This window comes from Indicator indicator, chromosome Z (genome assembly GCF_027791375.1).
Source record: "Indicator indicator isolate 239-I01 chromosome Z, UM_Iind_1.1, whole genome shotgun sequence".
NCBI lineage: Eukaryota > Metazoa > Chordata > Aves > Piciformes > Indicatoridae > Indicator > Indicator indicator.
In genome coordinates this window covers 48,377,426-48,399,480 of record NC_072053.1, presented here as the reverse complement: position 1 = coordinate 48,399,480, position 22,055 = coordinate 48,377,426, and the positions used below count along the sequence as shown (strand labels likewise).

At 41.9% G+C, this 22,055-nt stretch overlaps 1 protein-coding gene across 1 annotated transcript in view; it reads right to left on the bottom strand.

Moving 5' to 3' along the window:
* Window positions 1–22,055, bottom strand: part of TRPM3 (transient receptor potential cation channel subfamily M member 3) — a 302,338-nt gene that overhangs the window by 135,111 nt on the left and 145,172 nt on the right. Inside the window, exons 4-5 of the mRNA XM_054397381.1 lie at window positions 20,882–21,095; window positions 17,926–18,050 (exon numbers count right to left, since the gene is read on the bottom strand). Coding sequence (XP_054253356.1) covers window positions 17,926–18,050; window positions 20,882–21,095 — 339 coding nt within the window. The remainder of the gene's footprint in view (window positions 1–17,925; window positions 18,051–20,881; window positions 21,096–22,055) is intronic.

Here is a 22,055-nt window from a genome sequence, read left to right as displayed (position 1 = left end):
TCCTCCTCGTCCTGCTGCCATCCCAGTTGAAGACAGCCAACACTCAAAAGCCCAGAACCCAGAAGCAGCAACCAGAACAATGTAAGTCTCCCATGCTACAATGTAAACTTCAAGTCCCATAATACTTTGTTCCAGACAGCACTTTCATTTTGAAGCTGGCATGAGGTAGGATGATAGGAAGAGCAGCAGATTAAAAGTGAACCTATGACAATTATAGCATCTTGATTATCAATGAAATATCACAGTACTCTGGAAATGTCCTTTCTACCGAGATGCACAATAAAATCATATTTTGATTTAAGTCTCAAATACTATCTTCTTTGGAGTAAAAGGAAACTTATCTGAATTATTTCATTGAGCAAAAGTATAAAACCCAGGCACTGTTCCTACTGAAGTGCCTGGGAATTAAACCCTAATGAAGACTGAACAGACTCTGAAAGGAAAGATGTGTAGTGCTATGAAGAGCACTCTTCTAAAGGGAAGAATAGGCCTGTGTGTAGGGAGAAACTAGTTTATAATCCAAGTTTTTTTTTTGAAAGGTCAAGCAAACCACCTTACCTTCTCAATTTATCAGAGAATTGGAAATAAGTCAACTACCTTTCCCTTGTGTGCTTTGCTCTTAAATTAGAATCTAAGTGTGATAAGAGTGGCTCTGTTTTCTACTTTGCTTTTACAGTCCTGGAGTTAGATGGGCCTCTTTAAGGATCTTTAACCATCGGAATATAATAAATAGCCATCAACAGAAATACTTTGTTTAACTCAGCCACTTCTCTTTGTGGCACCAAGGAAACCCTTTGGGATTCCTGAGAGCTCACTTATGTTTGGGTGGACTAATAAGTGTCATAAAGCTCCTCAACTGTGGCTTCAGGATCCATGCAGGACAGGCAAGGGCTGGAGTGCTAGAAGAGGCAGAGCTCTGCTGTGCACGTGTAACTTGACATGAGGCACAGGGAAGCAACATGTACTGGGGTATGTGCAATGGCAGTAAGTACACCTTCCACCCTCCTCAGATTCCATGACTAAGACAATTTTCTATATCTATCTGATGCTGGTAATGTATGTTTTGACAGCTCTTGATTGTAATTTGACACAGTGAATACAGGCATAAAGCTGCATTGATGCTGGAGTTCAACAGGCCTTTCACTATTGGTTGACTTTTTTTTTTTTTCCTTACATAATCCTTTGTGGCCTTTGTTTCTTGCTTAATGATGATTCATTTAAAATGCTTATGGTAATACTTATATTTGCTTTTCTTGGTTCATTTCACAGCATTCACTTCTAATAAGCCAGTCAATACAGTACACTTTGGTTTTCAAAAATCTTCCCTAACAAATTCCTTTAAAGAAACTGCACACATTGGATAAGAGGAAATGTACTTTGATGGTTAATAATAAGGAAAGATGAAGGGAAGGGAGGAGATTGGGTGCTACTAAGGAGATTTAGTGACATAAGAAGGGTACTTCAAGCTGAGTTATGTTCTGTTCAACACAATTGTTAAACAATTTGGGGTTAACAGGAGCGTGAAAATCTTACAGGTATTTCAGTGGACAATGAAGAATTTAAAAAAGTCTTTGTAAAGCAGCCTGGCTAAGCAAGTTGAAATTCAGTATCAGTAAGCATAAAGCAGTATTGTTACATGGGCATTAGAGATGGGTAAAACCAGAAGTGCTCCAGTATTGCATCCTGCCATTGAATATTTTATGAAAATATTAGGGTCCAGGAGGTTCATAGGAAAAGTTTCAATTTTGTCTATCACAGGTGCATTTCAGAAATTGCAGCTGCAGTAATTCAAGTCTTTACCCAAATTTGTTTTCTCTACTGATTTTTCAACTTTAGTCACTTCCTGTTAGATGATCACATGAAGTATCAAGCTTTTTTGAATTACTGGAAATGTTTTGTTTTTTTTTTCATTTTGCTTTGTTTCTTAAAATTAGCATACCAATTATTTTTCTTAAATTGGAAGGATGTTTAGGGAAAAGACTTCTTAATAAATCAGAAATAAAGCAGGGCTGTTCCAGCTGAATGGAATGTCTGAGTAATAAAATTATTTCTTTAGGTCTTTCTGTAAAACATGGCTCCAGAGCCCCTTTAACATTTGGTGACTAGCTGAGAACAGAGGTAAGTGGATTTCCAGCAGGTGCAAATAACTAATGGAGGAATAACAATGTCCCCAGATTTATGACTAGTTTGATGTTCTTTCTTGTCTTCATTCTTCTATCAATGCTTCCAGAACTCCATGCATAGTCAGTAAAGACTATTTATTTGAAACTGTAGAAACTTCTTTAAGAATATGAACCTCATCTCTGTGATTAGCTATTTCTGCTAGCTGGCCCGTCACACAACATCTCAGAAATGCTCATTAGTGACTCAGAGTTACTGCTGCAGAGTCCCATTCTGCTTGTTTGTATATGGAGGTGTTATAGTTTGAAGGGGGAACTTTAGCCTAGTCCCTGACTGCAAAGGCTGAAAACAAATTACCACTGGATGAAAAAGAAAATTAATGATAAGGCCTATATAATTCATTGGATTGCTAATGGGAATATAGAGCAGAGGCATAAAGAATCCTTTCTCTTTTCTTCTGCTCTTGCTTCAGCTTGCAACTTTGCTCTAGCTTCCATGGCCTTGTCAGGGGTATCTCTGTTTTGATTACCCTTTGGGGTACTGGGGAGGAGAGAGGGAGTTTAGGAGGAGGTGAATGGGTCCCCTGGATCCATCCAGGTGGGTCTGAGGAGTTCCTGTGTTGTTTATAAATTGTAAATATATATATATATATATATATATAGTATATACGTTTTATATTTTGCACATATTCATTGCATTTCATATTTCTATGTTTTAGTTTGCCTCATTTGCCTCCAAAACCTTCTGAGCTAGTCTGGGAATTTTATTTTGGGGCGTAATTCTCTCAAATTAGTTGAGGGGGTAATTTCAACCTACTACATTCTTAATTGGCACCCAGTGTGGGGCTGTACTCAAATTAAGGAAGCCAAAATGAAGCTATTCTGCATTTTGTGGCATTTGGTATATTCTGTCTTAAGTATATTGCTTTATAAATGGTCTGTTTCTGCAATGATTGACCAAATAGGCAGGCACGTTGTATATAAGCTATTCCTTTGGTTTAGAAACCAGGTAATAATGTTTGGTGATTATTGCCTTGGATTTGTAGGTTACAGGGGATATAATAATATTTCTGTGAGTATTCCTTCTGAGTTTCTTGCAGTTAGTGTTCCTGTAACTGAGACTTATCTAGGTGATTTGAATCTTACAGTAGTCTGTTTACTATGTCTGAATTTATTATTTGTGGTGGTAACAATATATCTGTTAATAGCATTGTGCCAAGAGAGATGTGCAGGTAATTACTCTGCCTCTAAACAGAGAAAAAGACATATGAGATCTGGGTCTAATGCAGGCAACTCTAGTAGTGAGGAAGAGACAGAGGCAGGAGAAGCTGCAGCAGCAACAGGTAGTAGCAGCAGGCTGGAGTTAATGGGAAAACTGCTTTGAACCACAGCAAAAGTGGCAGCAGTGCTGGTGAAAAGCCAGTGGGGGAGTGGCTGGTAGCTCAAGTGGCAGCTGTGCCAGCAGCCCCTCTGCAAGTGGCAGAGGTGGTGGCAACTCCGCTGGCAGCAGCCATTGCCAAGGCTAAAGAGGCACAGAAACTTCCACCTGCACTGGCTGGAATGGAAGGGAGTCCAGCAGTGACAGCAGGGTCCCAAAGTGCTCCCAGTAGTGCTGTGTCTGTGGCAGCTGATTCTGTTTCTGCCGAACCAGCTGCAAATTTCCAAGCATCACCAGTGTCTGTAAACCTGGTTGTTGATGTGGAAAAGGATTCTTCTGATCCAACTCCAATTCCACCTCTATGTAAAGCAAAGGGAAAGACAAACAAACCAGTCTTGGATGACCCCTTAGAGGGCATGTCTAAGCCTACAGCTTTACTGGCTCCATTGCAGACAAGAAAGCCAGCCAAGAAAGGTGATAGTGATCAAGGTGATGAGAAGGACGTGAGCATTAGTTTTAAAGATATTGCTGAATTAGTGAAGCCACCAAGAGATGATGAAGATGCAAAACAGGTTAAGGACTCTGAGAGATCATGAAACAAGGAAGGTGATTGTGAACTTAAGGGGATCCAACAGAGGCTTCTAGAAGAGAACCCTGGAAAGAGGAGGGTGAAGAAGATGAGGTACAGTCAGCTGGTGCACCCAGGCAGGAAATTAGGCATGTAAGGAAAGATTATCTCAGAGGAGACACGGAACCAAAAATGAGTTGGTTGGGAAGGTGCTATGACACAGATGCTCCTGCTTTAGAAGTAGGTGAAAAGTCTGCAAACCAACTGGGAATACTTGTAAAAGATTCTGAAACAGATAAATATATAGGGAGTTCTATTGGTAAAGTTTCTCTGTGGACGCACTTTTTATTGGTTGTGCTGATGCGGTATCCATCCAGGGATGATTTGCCTTGGAACAACAAAAGTGGTCTACAATAGATGAGGGAATCAAGCATTTGAGAGAGTTTGCTGTGAGAGAAATAACTTACGTAAATCATGGTACACTGACTCCTCATAAAATTCTTGTGGGAACAGGTCTTGCCAAGAGACACATCAAACTTGCTCCTCCTAATTATGTTGCTATTTTGGCAACCAGAATTGTGGCAAGAAGCTATGGGAGAGCACCTCATACTGTTGGTTATTGTACTGAACAAAAGAGGCAATTGGAGGATAGTCTCACATGTGTTTCTTTGGTCTCAGTCATTAAAACTCTGACTGGAGAGATAAAGGATTGCATAAAAGAGCTGAAGGAGTAGTTTAAAACATCCATATCCAAACTGGCGAAGGGGGATGAGGTATCTCCTTCATCTTCTAGATGGATACAAGTTTCAGCTGTCAAGAACAGACGTTCTCCTAGAAGGCCATTTCAAACTAGGCCAATCCAAAATAGCATCCAAAATAGCATCAATCATGTGAGAGTCTTTGGATAACTCTGCATCACCAATTTGGTGAAAACATGAATAAGTGGCATGGTCAGCCCACTTCTTTTCAAGAGAGTACAGGAGCTGCAGAGTAGGACAACCAGAGGTAACAATACCAGAAGGGTAGCTGTCACTATCTAAGTTTCTACGAACAACTCTAATTGCTCAAACAGTGGTTCTGACACACTCGGCACTGTGTCAACTGTACATATAAATGCAATGCTCCTAATTAGGAATGCCCTGCCACCTCCCAGGAGGAGGGATAATGGAGATTGGAGTCTGTTGGGATGTATTCATTCAGTGGCCTGGAACTCAAAATTTCAGAAGTACAGGGCCTTAGTTGCCACAGGAGTTCAGTGCACCATAATACCATCAAATTATCAAGGGACAGAGTCTATAACTATTTTAGGAATCACTAGTGGGTCTCAAGACTTAATTAAGTTTCAGGTTGAAATTAGTTTAACTGGGAAAGAGTAGAAGAAACACACTATTGTAACAGGACCAAATGCACCTTGTATTTTGGGAATTGACTTACTGAGAGAAGGGTGTTTCAAAGACCCTAAGGGTTACAAGTGGGCTTTTGGAATAGCAACTGTAGAAATTGATAGGGAAAATTTAAAGTTGTCTGTTAGACCTGAACTCTCAGATGAATCTGCAGTTGTGGGACAACATGAGACAGAAGATGTGAAACTGCCAGTTGCTTCTCAAATTGTGCATCACAGGCAATACAGAACCAACCGTGACTCTTTGGTGCCCATTCACCACTTGATTCATCAATTGGAAGGTCAGAATATCATCAACAAGAATCATTCACCTTTCAACTGTCCAATTTGGCCTGTGAGAAATCAAAATGAAGAATGGAATCTGACAGCTGACTTCTGTGCCCTGAACGCAGTAAATCCACTCATGAGTGCAGCTGTACTGGACAGGTTGGAACTCCAGCGTGACCTAGAATCCAAGGAGACCAAATGGTATGCTACCATAGACATTGCTAATGTTTTCTTCCCTATTCCCATAGCAGAGGAATGCAGGCTTCAGTTTGCCTTCACCTAGAGTGGTCCAGTACACAATCAGTCATTTACCCCAGGGATAGAAACACAATTCAACAACTTATCACACAGTGATCCAGGATGCTTTGGAGAAAGGTGAAGCTCCAGAACACATTCAGTTCATCAATGACATCATGTGGGGTAAAAATGCTGAAGAAGTCTTCAAGAAAGGTAACAAAATAATTGACATTCTGTTGAAACCTAGTTTCACCATTAGGTGAGACAAGATGAAAGGACCGGCCAGAGAAATCCAGTTTCTGGAGTGCGGTGGCAAGATGGTCACTGTCACATTCCACTGGATGTGATAACAAAGTCTCTACCATGGTGAATCCCAGGAAAAAGAAGGACACTCGATCTTTCTTGGGTAGAGTGGGATTTGGGGTGACTGCACATTCCTGGATACAGTCAGATTGTGAAATCTCTCTATGATGTGACTTGAAAGAGAAACAATTTCCAGCGGGATCCTGAGCAACAAGCAGCCTTTGACCAGATAAAGTGAGAAGTAGTCCATGCAATGGGTTTGGAACCTGTCCGAACTGGTCTGGACATTAAGGACATTCTATATACAGCTGCAAGTGAGAATGCTCCAACGTGATCCGCATGGCAGAGAGCTCCAGGTGAGACACATGGATGTCCCCTTGGTTTCTGGAGTCATGTCTGTAAAGACTCATAGGCAAATTATACTCCAACAGAGAAAGAGATTTTAGCTGCTTATGAAGAAGTAAAAGCTGCTTCTGAAGTAATTGGAACTGAGTCACAATTTCCTTTAGCTCCCAGATTACCAGTTTTGAATTGGATATTCAAAGGTAAAGTTTCTTCACCACATCATGTGACAGATGCCACATGGTCTAAGTGGGTGGCTCTGATAACACAGAGAGCTCAAATGGGAAGTCTTGAAAGACCTGGTCTTGTGGAAGTGATCACAAATTGGCCAGAAGGCACTGACTGTACAAAACCTCCAGAGGAGCCACTAACTTGTGCTGAGGAAGCTCCTCCTTACAGTGATCTTTCTGATGATGAAAAGAAATATGATTTGCTCACAGATGGTTCTTGCCATCTTGTTGGAAACAAGCAGAGATGGAAGTCTGCAGTGTGGACTTGGACACGCAGAGTTGCAGAGGCAAAAGATGGAGAAGGAGAATCCAGTCAATTTGCAGAGCTAAAAGCTGTCCAGCTAGCTCTTGACATAGCTGAACGAGAGAGATGGCCAAAGCTTTATCTCTACACTGGTTCATGTATGGTAACCAACGCTCTGTGGGGTTAGCTAAGGGACTGGAAAAAAGAATGGATGGAAGAGGAAAGGAAAGCCTATTTGGATGCTGATCTGTGGCAAGACATTGCTGCTCACATTGAGAGAATTCTAGTGAAAGTGAGACATATTGATGTTCACAATACCTAAGAGTAAAGCTACTGAGGAACAACAACACAACCATCAGGCAGATTTAGCTGCAAAAGTTTCTCAAGTAGATATGAACTGTGATCTTGACCTTGACTGGAAACACTGAGGTGATCTGTTCTTAGCTCGGTGGACTCATGATGCATCAGACATCAAGGCAGAGATGCAACCTACCAGTGGGCTCCTGACATTTCAATTGACATTTCCATGGATGCTATCATGCAAGTCATACATGACTGTGACATTTGTGCTGCTATTAAGCAGGCAAAGCAAATCAAGCCCTTATGGTGTGGTGACCAATGGTCCAAGTGTGGTGAAGCCTGGCAGATTGGGTACATCACTCTACATTGTTCTCAATCTGGTAAACAATATGTGCTGACTATGGTAGAGGCAAGCACTGGATGGTTGGAAACTTATCCTGTACTTCATGCAGCTGCACATAACACCATTCTTAGTCTGGAAAGACAAATCCTGTGGAGACACAGTACTCCAGAGAGAATTGAATCAGACAACAGAACTCATTTCAAGAAAAATGTCATAAAGGACTGGGCCAAAGAGCACAGCATTATGCGGATATACCACATTCCCTACTGTGCACCAGCTTCAGGGAGATTTGAGCGTTACAACGGTTTGCTGAACACTGCTCTGAAAGCAATGGAGGGTAAACTTTGAAAAAACTGGGACAATCATCTAGCACAAGCAACCTGGTTGGTAAATAGTAGAGGTTCTGTAACTTGAGCTGCAACTGCACAGTCAGACTTGTCACAAAAGGTAGAAGGTGATAAAGTTCCTGTTATTCAAGAAAAGTATCTGTTAGGAAAAACTGTTTGAGTATTTTCTCTTTCAGGAGAGGCCAAACCTATCTGAGGGGTGGTTTCTCATGAAGGTCTTGGTCATACTTACTGGGTAATGCAAGAGAATGGTGAAATTCAGTGTGTTCCACAAAGAAATCTAACTTTAGCTGAGTGAGTTTAAATTCAGGGTGTATAGTACAATCTGTCAGGAGTTTCTGTTTCAGGTACAACGTTGTGCCAAAAGGAAGAATATATGAGGAATCTGCGATATATGAGCATGAACCCTGAGTCACCGGGCAGACCCTGTTCTTTTCTTCATCTCACTTGCAAAGAGAAAAATTGTTTTCTTATTTCCTGTTTTTTGAACTAGAATCATCTACATCTGAGACAGCTGGAATGCAGGATAAGCTGAAGATATGGACTTTACTACTTGTTGTGGATATTGGTTTAGATTAGATGGATAGCATTAACAAACAATGGAATTATATAGAAGGGGTGGATTGTTACAGTTTGAGGGAGAACTTTAGCCTAGTCCCTGACTGCAAAGACTGAAAATAAATTACCAGTGGATGTAAGAGGAGAATAATGATAAGGTCTATGTAATTCATTGGATTGCTAATGGGAATATAGAGCACCCCTTCTAAACAATTCCATTGGCTGCTACTATCATTTATCTAACCTAAAATAATATCTACAACAATAGGTGAATAAAGACCATAGTCCATTCCGGCTATCTCAGATGTAGATGATTCAAAAGAGTCAAATCACAGGAAGAACAGCAAACAATTTGTTTCCTCGCAGATGGAGCGAAGAAAGGAACAGGGACTCTCAGGTGACTCAGGGCTCTCAGGGTTCGTGCACCGTAGAACTCATGAACTCTCCTCTTGGGCGCGATGCTGTGTCTGTGCAACACTCTGAATCTAACCTCTCTCAGCCAAAGTTAGATTTCTTTGTGGAATGCACTGAATTTCACCATTTTCTTGCATCACCCAATAGGTGTGACCAGGACCTTCAGCAGAAACCACCCCTTGGACAGGTTTGGCCTCTCCTGAAGGAGAAAATACCCAAACAGTTTTGCCTAACAGATTCTTTTCTCTGATAACAGGAACTCTATCACCTTCCTCCTTTCGCAACAAATCTGATTGGGCAGGTCCAGCTCGATTCACTGAACCTCTACTATTCACCAACCAGGTTGCTTGTGCTAAATGTTTCTCCCAGTTCTTCAAAGATCCACCCCCCATGGCTTTGAGAGTGGTTTTCAGCAAACCATTGTAGCGTTCGATCTTTCCTGCAGCTGGTGCATAGTAGGGAATGTGGAATATCCACTCGATGCCGTGCTCTTTGGCCCAGTTTTTCACAAGATTGTTCTTGAAATGAGTTCCATTGTCCGACTCAATCCTCTCTGGAGTTCCGTGTCTCCACAGGATTTGTCTTTCCAGACCAAGAATGGTGTTACGTGCAGTTGCATGAGGAACTGGATAAGTTTCCAGCCATCCAGTGCTTGCCTCCACCATAGTCAGCACATACTGCTTACCAGATCGAGAGCGAGGTAGAGTGATGTAGTCAATCTGCCAGGCTTCACCATACTTGTACTTGGACCATCGGTCACCGTACCACAAGGGCTTGATCCGCTTTGCCTGCTTAATAGCAGCACAAATGTCACAGTCATGGATGACTTGTGTGATAGCATCCATGGAAATGTCAATGGATCTGTCACGAGCCCATCAGTAGGTTGCATCTCTGCCTTGATGTCCTGACGAGTCATGGGCCCACCGGGCTAAGAACAGCTCACCTCGGTGTTTCCAGTCAAGATCAGGATCAGGATCAGAGTTTGTGTCCACCTGGGAAACCCTTGCAGCTAGATCTGCCTGATGGTTGTGTTGTTGTTCCTCAGTAGCTTTGCTCTTAGGAATGTGAGCATCGATGTGTCTCACTTTCACTGGTATTCTCTCAATGCGAGCAGCAATGTCTTGCCACAGATCTGCAGCCCAGATAGGCTTGCCTTTCCTCTGCCAGCCATTCTTCTTCCAGTCTTTCAGCCAACCCCACAAGGCATTGGCTACCATCCACGAGTCGGTGTAGAGATAAAGCTTTGGCCATCTCTCACGTTCAGCTACGTTAAGAGCTAGCTGGACAGCTTTTACCTCTGCGAATTGACTGGATTCTCCTTCTCCATCTCTCGCTTCTGCAACTCTGCGTGTTGGACTCCACACTGCAGATTTCCATCTCCGCTTGTTCCCAACCAGACGACAGGAACCGTCTGTGAACAAAGCATATCTCTTTTCATCATCAGACAGATCACTGTAAGGAGGAGCTTCCTCAGCACGAGTTAATCTCTCCTCTGGAGGTTTAGCACAGCTTGTGCCTTCTGGCCAGTTTGTGATCACCTCCACCAAACCAGGCCTTTCGAGATTTCCCATTCGAGCTCTCTGTGTTATCAGAGCCATCCACTTAGACCAGGTAGCATCTGTTGCATGATGTGGTGAAGAACCTTTGCCTTTGAACATCCAATTCAGAACTGGCAATCTAGGAGCTAGAAGAAGTTGTGACTCAGTTCCAATCACTTCAGAAGCAGCTTTCACTCCTTCATAAGCAGCTAAAATCTCTTTCTCTGTTGGAGTGTAGTTTGCCTCTGAGCCTCTGTAGCCACGACCCCAGAAACCAAGAGGACGTCCTCGTGTCTCCCCTGGAGCTCTTTGCCATAAGCACCAGGTTGGACCATTGTCACTCGCAGCCGTGTACAGAATGTTCTTAATGTCTGGACAGGTTCGGACAGGTCCCAGACCCATTGCTTGGACTACCTCTCGCTTGATCTGGTCAAAGGCTGCTTGTTGCTCAGGACCCCATTGGAAACTGTTTCTCTTTCGAGTCACATCATAGAAAGGTTTCACAATCTGACTGTATCCAGGAATGTGCAGTCTCGAAAATCTCACTATGCCTAGGAAGCGTAGGGTTTCTTTCTTATTGATGGGATTTGCCATGGTGGAGATTCTGTTTATCACATCCATTGGGATGTGACGGCGACCATCTTGCCACCGCACTCCCAGAAACTGGATTTCTCTGGCAGGTCCTTTCACCTTGTCTCGCTTGATAGCGAAACCAGCTTGCAAGAGAATGTCAATGATTTTGTTACCTTTCTCGAAGACTTCTTCAGCAGTCTCACCCCAGACGATGATGTCATCGATGAACTGAATGTGTTCTGGAGCTCCACCTTTCTCCAAAGCATCATGGATCACTGCATGGCAGATGGTTGAACTGTGAATCCACCCCTGGGGCAAACGATTGAATGTGTACTGAATGCCTCTCCAGGTGAAAGCAAACTGAGGCCTGCATTCCTCTGCTATGGGAATAGAGAAGAAAGCATTAGCAATGTCTATGGTAGCATACCATTTGGCCTGTTTGGATTCCAGCTCATATTGGAGTTCCATCCTGTCTGGTACAGCTGCACTCATGGGTGGAGTTACTTCGTTCAAGGCACGGAAATCGACTGTGAGACGCCACTCTCCATTCTGCTTTCTCACAGGCCAGATTGGACTGTTGAAAGGTGAATGAGTTTTGCTGATGACCTTCTGACTCTCCAACTGACGAATCAAGTTTTGAATGGGCACCAAAGAGTCACGGTTGGTTCTGTATTGTCTGTGATGCACAGTTTGAGAAGCAACCGGCAGCTTTACATCCTCTATCTCATGTTGTCCCACAACTGCAGATTCATCTGAAAGCTCAGGTCTGATAGACAACTTCAATTTTCCTCCATCAATTTCTACAGTTGCTATTCCAAAAGCCCATTTGTAACCCTTAGGGTCTTTAAAATGCCCTTCTCTCAGAAAGTCAATTCCCAAAATACAAGGTGCATTAGGACCTGTTACAATAGTATGTTTCTTCCACTGCTTCCCAGTTAAACTTATATCAACCTCTATCTTAAACAACTCTTGAGATCCACCAGTGACTCCCTGAATAGTTATAGATTCTCCCCCTTGATAATTTGATGGTATTATGGTGCACTGAGCTCCTGTGTCAACCAAGGCCCTGTACTTCTGAAATTTTGAAGTGCCAGGCCACTGGATGTACACATCCCAATAGATTCTGTTATCTCCATTATCCCTTACCTCCCCCTGGCGGAAGGCAGGGCACCCCTAATGGTGGGGATTACCTCCACATGTACAGCTGGCACAACGTCCAGCACCAGAATTAGGATCACTGTTGGAGCTATCAGAGTTGTTCTGGGAAACTGAGGAAGCGACAGCTACCCTCCTGGTATTGCTACCTCGGGATCTGCCCCTCTGCAGCTCCCGTAACCTCTTGAAAAGATCAGAAGTTGGTTGACCATCCCATCTGTTCATGTTCTCACCAAACTGGTCACACAGAGTTATCCAGATACTGCCACATGATTGCCTCTGCTGTCTGTTTTGGTTTGACCTATTCTGGAACGGCCTCCTTGGAGCACGTCTGTTCCTAACAGCTGAAACTTGTATCCATCTGGAGGAAGAAGAATTAGAATCATCCCCCTTCATCAAGTTGGATATGGAGGTTTTAAGTTCCTCCTTCAGCTCTTTCATGCAATTCTCCATCTTTCCAGACAGAGTTTCAATGGCTGAAACCAAAGAAGTACGTGCAAGACTATCCTCCAATTGCCTCATTTGGTCAGTGAAATAGCCAACAGTGGGAGGCACCCCACCATAATTTCTTGCCACAATCCTGCTTGCCAGAATAGTAGCATAATTAGGAGGAGCAAGCTTAATGAGCTTTTTGGCAAGGCCTGTACCAACAGGAATTTCATCAGGATTCAGAGTCTTATGATCTCCGTATATTATTTCTCTCACAGCAAACTCTCTCAGATGCTTGATTCCCTCATCTATTGTGGTCCAGGGCTTAGGGTTCCATGGTAAATCATCTCTGCTGGGGTACCTCAGCAGGACTGCCAGTAGGAGTCGTGCCCACAGAGAAGCTTTACCAATGCACTTGCCTAGATGCCTGTCTATGCCTGTATCCTTTGAGAGCATCCCCAACTGAGAGGCCGACTTGTCGCCTACCACCAATGCTGGGGCTCCCATATCAAAACACCTGGCTAGCCAAGACAGGACTGGCTCGTTATCTCCTCTGATGTAATCCTTCCTCACATGTCTAATTTCCTGTCTGGGTGCATTAGCTGACTGTATGTCATCCTCATCCTCATCATCATCATCATCCTGAGGTCGCGGTCCCCATAATCCTATTTTAATCCTCTGTTGAATTTCCTTGAGTTCAGAGGCACTGCCTGCAGTTGCTAATTCAGCAGGGTCTACATCTCCATCATCCATGTGGGGTCTCAAGAGGTCTGCCAGAGTTTTAAGGCTAACCTTCTCTTCCTCACCAGAAGGATCTTTCTTAACAGAGGGACCCTGAGTAGAAGGACCCTCATCTCCATCTGCACCATCTCCTGCAGCATCTGCATCTCCTTCTGCAGCTCCTTTGCGCTTTCTGCTTACAGTGGCCACCAAATTTACTGGATTGGCTTTCACATTCACAGCAGAGTTGGAGGGAGTAGAGGAATTTTGTGCAGGGTTAGCAGGAGCAGAGGGAGTCTGTGCAGGGCTGGTAGGAGGTGTGCTTTGAGATCCTGCAGCCACTGCTGCGTCCGACTGGGCAGCAGAGGGAGGAGGAGGAGACTGTGCCTCATTAATGGCGTCTGCCTGCACAGCTATGTCTGCGCAACCATTTCTCTCTGTGTAACTATGTCTGCCTGGACAACCATTTCTCTCTGTGTAACTATGTCTGTCTGTACAACCATTTCTCTCTGTGTAACTATGTCTGCCTGGACAACCATTTCTCTCTGTGTAACTATGTCTGTCTGCACAACCATTTCTCTCTGTGCAGCTGTGTCTGTTTGTGTACCCCTGTCTGCCCGTGTACCCCTCTCTGCCTGTGTAATCGAGTCTGTCTGTGTCGCCGAGTCTGTCTGTGTAACTATGTCTGCCTGTGTACCCGAGTCTGTTATCTCAGATTCTGGCAAAGGTCCTGCAGCTACTGCTGCTGGCTCTGAGTCAAAACTATCGGCAGCTTTCTCACAAACCTGAACTGTGATTTCCTGGTCACCGTAATCAGAAACCAATTCCGAACCTCTCTGAGCTTTTCTATGTTTCCTCTTACATCTACGCAGGTCGGAAGAGTGAGTAGCCTTACGTCTTTCTTGACACAGTGCTATCAGCAGCCATATGATTATTCCAAGAAACAACAAAATTAAGGCTAGCACAAGATATCTAGGGTACCACTAGTTCCAAAGACCCTCTGTAGTTGTAAGAGGAGTAACAAACTCAAATGTGTCTGCTAGCAGATTCATAGTTGAGTTACCATATCTTCTAAGCCCAATAAGACCACAACAGAATTCAACAGCATTCAGTAACTTGTTCTTAACCCAAAGAAATGACTTATATGCCACATATCTCACAATCTTGTCTATCATGCAGGAAACAGCCCATCTGTAAACAATCACACCGATAATAGATGAAATAAAATTACTCAAAATCCAAAACAGCTTCATTTTGCTTCCTAATCTGAGCAGGAATAAATCATACAAACAATCGAGCCCCGAGTTGGAGCGCCAAAAATAAAAAGTGTGTCGGTGTGAGCTGAAATTCCCCCCCACCGACAATAACCAGGCTAGCTCAGTCTGGAAGCAAATGAAAAGCTGTATTTACAAGCAGATGAAATGCAATGAATATGTACAAATATACAAAATTCACAACACTTACAAATATATACAATCAACAGAAAAACACAACCAAGCTCCCTTTGCTTCCCCCCCACCAACAATAACCAGGCTAGCCCAGTCTGGAAGCAAATGAAAAGCTGTATTTACAAGCAGAGTCTAAAATCTACAATGAAATGCAATGAATATATACAAATATACAAAATTCACAACATTCACAAATATATACAATCAACAGAAAGAGCACAATCGATCTCCCTTTGCTTCCCCCCAAGGGGACCCTCCCAAAGGGGCCTCCCTCTCCCAGGAGCTTCCCCCCCAGACCCCCTTGGACAGAGAAGCAGAGTTTAGTTAGAGCAGAAAGTTGTTAACTTAGCTGCCAAGGTCAGTACGTGTTATCTTCAGCCAGAAGAGAAGAAGAAACAGCAGCCAGACAGCCCAGCAACTGCCCCCACTGCAGAACACAGAATGTGCAGAGTGCCTACTTTGTTTTGGGTAATAGTTCTTAAACATTTCTATCTATCCAATGGAAGTGTTTAGAACAATTGTTATTTTGCTTTCTTACACCCAATAGTGACTTATTTACATTCTTTCACTTTCTCTGTTCTGAACTTTGCAAGGAAAAATTAAAAAGACAGTTTCAAACCACCACAGGTCTATGTAATTCATTGGATTGCTAATGGGAATATAGAGCAGAGGCATAAAAAGTTCTTTCTCTTTTCTTCTCCTCTTGCTTCTGCTTGTAACTTTCCTCTTGTCATGGTGGGACCAAATAGGCCCAGCACAAAACCCAGACAGGCCCTAAGGTGTCTAGACATGGTCCTCTTCTTCCCCCTCCTTCCTGCAGAAAGTCAAGGGAATGTGGGAAAAGGACAAAGGGGACAGGACCCTGCATATCTGGTAAACAAGTTGTTTACTGGGGGTAAGAGCAGATGTACCAGCCACAATCCCCCAGAGCCAGGCCTTTGTTTATGCCTTTTATGGTCACAGCCTGGCAGAACCATTTCCTATTGGATAACTATGTGCTGTCTTCATTTGCCCCTGTTGGCCCAAATGGATCTCAGGCAAGATGTAGTCACATTTGCCTTGCTTGAATTGCCTTCCTGGACCCATCTCGCAAGAAGCTGCCTCAAGTTGCCCTGCCCTGCCTCGAGTACCTGGTCCAAAGCCTGGGATAAAGCTTACACAGAGCAAACCAGAGAAGCCACAAGCTTGGGAGCCAAGCCTGCTTCTCCTTGCTACTGGAATCGTGCTGTCCCTCAATTTACCCAGGACAAAGCAAGTGCCCATCACGAAGAACATGTTGTAAACTGCCTGCTGTCCACTTAAGCCAGATCAGCCCTGGGACAACGTGGAACCCTGCTTGTTGGCAACCTGCCGTGCCAGCGCTGCATGAGAGTGCCCCAGAGCCTCATAGCTAACTCAGCAGCAGCGGCATTCCCCAGGTGAGTAGAATCAGCTGTGAGTAATTAATTCATTGCCTCTTGGGCTTAAGGGTCCTTACTGAGTCTCCCCGCCCCCATGCTGTGGGTGAGCGCTATTCCGCTCCTGGGACTGCTCTCTTTCCATGTTATTTCCTCCCAGTTCCATAGAATTATTGTTGTATTTCCCTAAAGACTGTACATTCCCATTGTAAATATATATTCCAACTGTACAACAACCCTCTTTAACAAGTTTTGGCAGTTTTCCATATTGATAAAGGGTTACTAGTATTTTTATTAATACCCATTTGCCATATTGTTTGTTGGTTAAGTGCAATCCCTTAACACTTCTCTCTGTCTTCCATGGCCTTGTCAGGGGTATCTCTGTTTTGACTACTCTGTGGAGTAACGGGGAGGAGGGAGGGAGTGGGAGAGGAGGTGAATGGGTCTCCTGGATCCATCCAGGTGGGTCTGAGGAGTTCCTGTGTTGTTTATAAATTGTAAATATATATATAGTGCATATATTATATATTTTGCACATATTCATTGCATTTCATATTTCTACATTTTAGTTTGCTTCATTTGCTTCCAAAATCTTCTGAGCTAGTCTGGGAATTTATCTGGGGAGTACTTCTCTCAAATTAATTGGGGGATAATTTCAACCCACTACTAAAAGGTAATCCTATTTTACAAGTGCTGGTAGGGCAGTACAAAATCCCATGCTAATCTAGTTTCCCCCAATGAGGATACTTTAATAGAAAATTGCAATGAATTCCAATTGGATCAATTTATTCACACTCACTGTAATTCCTTCTGACCTGATAATTGAATCTTCTTCCCCTCCTCAACTTGCTAATGGAAGAGCATGCATAGAATAATGATTTAGAGACTGAAGACACTATCTCTTCTCCACTCATATTTAGCCACTGGCTCTTGGGTGCATTGTTTGGGAATGAACCAGAGGGGAGGATAAAAAGGGGCTCTGAAGATCTTTGGGTACCATATAACCAGCACTGGTAAATTATTCATGTATTTCAGATTGGAGGATTAACCCTTCTGAGTGACAGTGTAAGTTTAGAAGAGAAGGATATTGTGAAAGAGTACAAGAATTACTCAGCTCTTCAGAAGGTAGCTGAAGGAATGACTCTTTGATCGTGATCTCATATGGTACATTTATAAGATTCTTCACAACTGTATCAAGAACAATATATAAGTTGGAATATATTATATAAGCGATGGTCTGGAATTTTGAATCTCACCAATGAATCGTAATATTGATTCAAAACAAATCAGACTTCAAGATTTGCAATCAATGTTTTCTTAGGCACTTTACAGGGTTCATAGTTTTCTAAGGATGAAAGTTTGTTATATTTTCAAGAATACTATTTAATAAAATTTCTTTATCATTTATTCTTAAAGAACTTACAGTGCAGGAATTTTTATTGTCACCATGTCAGAACTGCTATGAATCATAATGAAAACGCCGTGTATGTTCTGAATTTTGGCCTCAGCCACCGGTTCTGCATGGAATCGGTAAGTGAGAGATGGACAAGAAAGGAACATAACTGGAAGATTTACAGATATTGGAGGTAATCTACATCCATATAGGGCTTACATCTTTGCCAATCAGATCCTCTTGATTTTCCACAATCCCCCAGGGAGCTATACCAATGGTGCAGATCTTCCCTCGAGATTTTGAGGCATGATCTTTCAGTGCATCTCCAACATGACGAATGACTCCTGGGAAAGAAACAGCATAAAATAAAAATTAATAATGATGTCATTTTTGTCTACTATGATAAAAGAATTCTACTATAGAATTCTACTATAGAATTCTTTTATAAGGAATACTTATATTTACAATTAAATAAAGCTACAACTATATATCCACTGATTATTATTACAGTAATACTTTAACTCCATGCCATTTGATCTAAAAATACAAAATAAAGTCGCAAGAAAAAAATTATACAGCTCTAGAAATAAGAATGGGAATGTTGACAGCTGACTATTTCTTGCTTATCTGCACTTGTGCTCCCAAACATATGTTCTTGCAAGCATTTGTATCTTTCCCAAACACAGAAAGAAGCACAGGAATTAACTTTCCCCTTCCAGTCTCTCTAAACGTGCAGCTGCCACACAAGTGCTCTGTTCTGCCTGGAAATGCGAAAGCATCATTACACTCCTCAGTGGAGCTATTCTACCATTCTTTCCAAGTAAATTCATACACCTGAGATAGCTTCCAGCAGAGCACAAGAAAAAACCCTGTGGATTAGGAAGAAAACAGAAACTAGTATAGAGAGAATGACTGTTCCCCAGCTCTGTTCCACACAAGGAACATTATAAAAAGCATGTGTACTAACAACTACTTTTGTGAGGTGTCTGCAGTGAAGCAGACTTGTGGATTTTCTGCAGATGCTGTTACTTAGTTTCTGTGTTTGCTTCTTGTTTGGATTCCATAATTTCAAGATGACTGGGTTGGAATTAAAAGAGTCACACAATGGAAGCGATTTTAGCTGAAGTTTTTATGAACCCTAGCAGAACCATGTAAGAACCCCCCTCCATCTCAACCATCCAACAAACCCTACAAGTTCTAGAGTCTATTTTCCTTCCTGTGATAGAAAAGAAGAAAAAAACTTGTACCTCCAATCAGCTACAAATTAAGCTATGATAAAACAAACCAAAAGATTTAAAGCACAAAATCTGCCCAGACCATGGGAAAACTGACATTCAGAATAATCACTTTTTGGCATACCTTGAATATCCAGAACAACTTAGAATCATAGAATTATAGAATAGTCTGGGTTGGAAGGGACTTCTGACAGTCGTCTAGTCCAACTACCAACTTGTTTAAGTCATTTAAGAGTCAAATAGCCATGTATGTACTATCCCTGTTATACCACTGATTCTCACTCCTAACAGCACTATTTCAGGATCTTTCAAGTACACTTTTCCTTTAGAAAAATCTGATTTAAAAAAATCATCGAGAGAACAGATTGTAGTCAGAAATCCTCAATTTGACCAGTTTGACACAGAGATAAAACAAGTGTTTTACCTCTATGTGAATTTTCAGTTATGCAGTTTGAAACCCGATGTGATCCAGAACTGCCTCTGGCATTGAATAATATACAGCAACCTGAACTCCACTGTTTGTCTAGGCAATTTTTGATTATAGGAAAAAAATAAAAATAAATTTGACTCCCCTGGTTCATTGGTATTGTTTTGGCATTTGTCACTATGATGACAGGAAACAGTATATGAATCAGTTGAGCATTTGCCAAATGCAAATGTTAATAGCTGGTCTTTGTTCACAAGATTCTGTAGGGTTTTATTCTACAGTTTTCTAATGTGCTTTAAATTTGAATGTCTAGCTGTCCTTGCCATTGTCACTGCAAGGTTGTCTGGCAACTAACATAACTAACATCATCACAATATACAGGTCAACATTTAGTCTGACTTTTTTTCTTGTTCTGCGGAGATGCTGGGCATCTTATATACAGGCGAGTTTGTCTATTTATCTGTCTAACACTCCAAAAGCTGTGCCTTTTCCTTGCTATTTGTGTGGCTGCTGTGAGAAAAAAAAAACACTGTTTTGAATTTGATGTGCTCTGGAAACTAGGCATTCATATTCAAATATGTAGGAGCTGATCCCCAATGCACTAAAATTAATGCATGATAGTGTGATTACAGTGTTTTCCATAGACAATAAGAGGATACACTCTGGGATTACTAAAGTAATAAATTATACCTTTGTTACAGCAGCAAATGAGAATTAAATAAGCATTTACAAGTAGATGTCCTAGCTCAAAACTTTTTGCATTTATCTCTAGTGGAACTCTTTCATTCTCTCCTGATTCTCAACTCTTTCCTGCCTCTTACAGGGAGGGTAACTGGGAAGCCACTGCCCAACCTTTTCCATCTGTGGAACTGTTTTGTAGCTTATTCCCCTAACCTACATTGTCTCTGAACAGAGCTGGCTCAGCTGCTATCTCGGTTCATTAGGACATGCATATGGTATGTTACAGATGTTCTTAACTTTGAACAGAAGTGGCAATGTTACTGCTCTTGCTGCAGAGGTAATAGAAAAGATTAGGTCAAGCTTTCTACAAGAAAGAGAAAAGTGATACTGATTCACAATAAAGGTTTCCACTTCATCCACAAAACAGAACTTTTCTTGCTTCTTTACTTCACCATCTTATAAAATTAAATAATGGTATTTTCTGTTTTATGTAATGAGAGGTTGATTTGTTCAGTTTCTGGTTAGTAGTTCCTTCCTGTAGATTATTGTTGATCTTATTAAGTCTTTGTTGGCAGTATACTAATATAACTGCATTACAGAAGGCTTTATTTTCCACTCCCCAGTGTGCTTTCATGCTTAAGCAAACCCTTTATTCCCTGGTAGCTGCCAGGCCGGTATGAACTTGGCACTTTCTAATTTGCACATAGTACAGCCAACGCTAATAAAATAAAATAAAACAAAGAATGGCTCCTTAATCTCATCAATCCTAATTATTTTCCTGTGATGAAATCTCCTAGATGCCACTGTACTTTCATTTCAATGGTGCTGTTACCTGTGTTTACTCCTCCGGTGAAAATCCATGCTCCAGTTGTCATAGCAGCCTTAATGAGGCCTTTTCCAAAGACTTGCTTCAGTTTTGGCTGAAGTTCAAAATTCTGAAGGCCCCCATGTACAGAGATGAGAAGTTTAGGGAGCTCAAGCTGCCACTCTTTGGTCATCAAATGCAGAAGAAGGTCAGGCTTTGTGTCAAAGGACACACGTACATACTGCAGAAATAAGAACAGTAGTAGAGATAAAAAAAAATTTGTTATACTCACTGTTTCCTAATACATATAATCTACATGCAAGAGATCACTGGAATAAGGCAGCTTTGATGACAAAAGCACTAATTGCTTGGAGACTTTTTAAAAGTTAGCTAAGAATAATGGAACAGTTACAATTCACAGGCTAGACGATTTCCCTTTATTTAGGAAATGAAATCATTAATTGTTTCAACATGCTTAGCAGTGCTTGAAAGATTATTTTTTTTAAATTTATAGATAAACTTTTTAAATTTCTGGAGCAAAACTTTAGGTGGCCTGCCAAAGGTGACCTAGAGAATCAGAAACACAACTGTGTGTGTACCAGTATCTCATTTTCAAATCAGCAAAATCAAGCTCTCAAAAGGTAGGAAACAATGGAACCAAGCTCAAACGAGTTGTTCAAGCACACAGAAATTTAAACTCAGCAAGACTACTAAACAGGTGCTTTTCAGATAAATGAATGATAACTTAATACTCACCAAATGATATGCATAAATTAGTGAATTTGCCTAATAAGGCATAGGACCCTAAAAGTGCTTTGAAACACATTTAAAAATTGCAGTTCTTGCCTCTTCTGTACTACATCTGCAGTATTTTGCCCCAAAGGATACCATGCCCATCTGTGTGTGCTGAAATATAACAACTGTCTTACAGCATTCTACAGCACTACCATGTTGCATATATGCCTATGTCTTTCTGACAGGCCTTTCACTCTGGACTCGTTCTTCTGCTCTTTCTGTTGCTGATATACAAAGTATTTCACATAGCCTGTGACAGGGCAGATAGGGGTTCTTTGAATCCTAGCTGTATAGCAGGAATGGACCTTAAGAGGATAAAATTCTTTCTAGAGCCGGTATGATCCAGAAGGATACTCTTAACGGAATAAATTAAGCTACAGAAAACCACTTTTCTATCAAACTTACA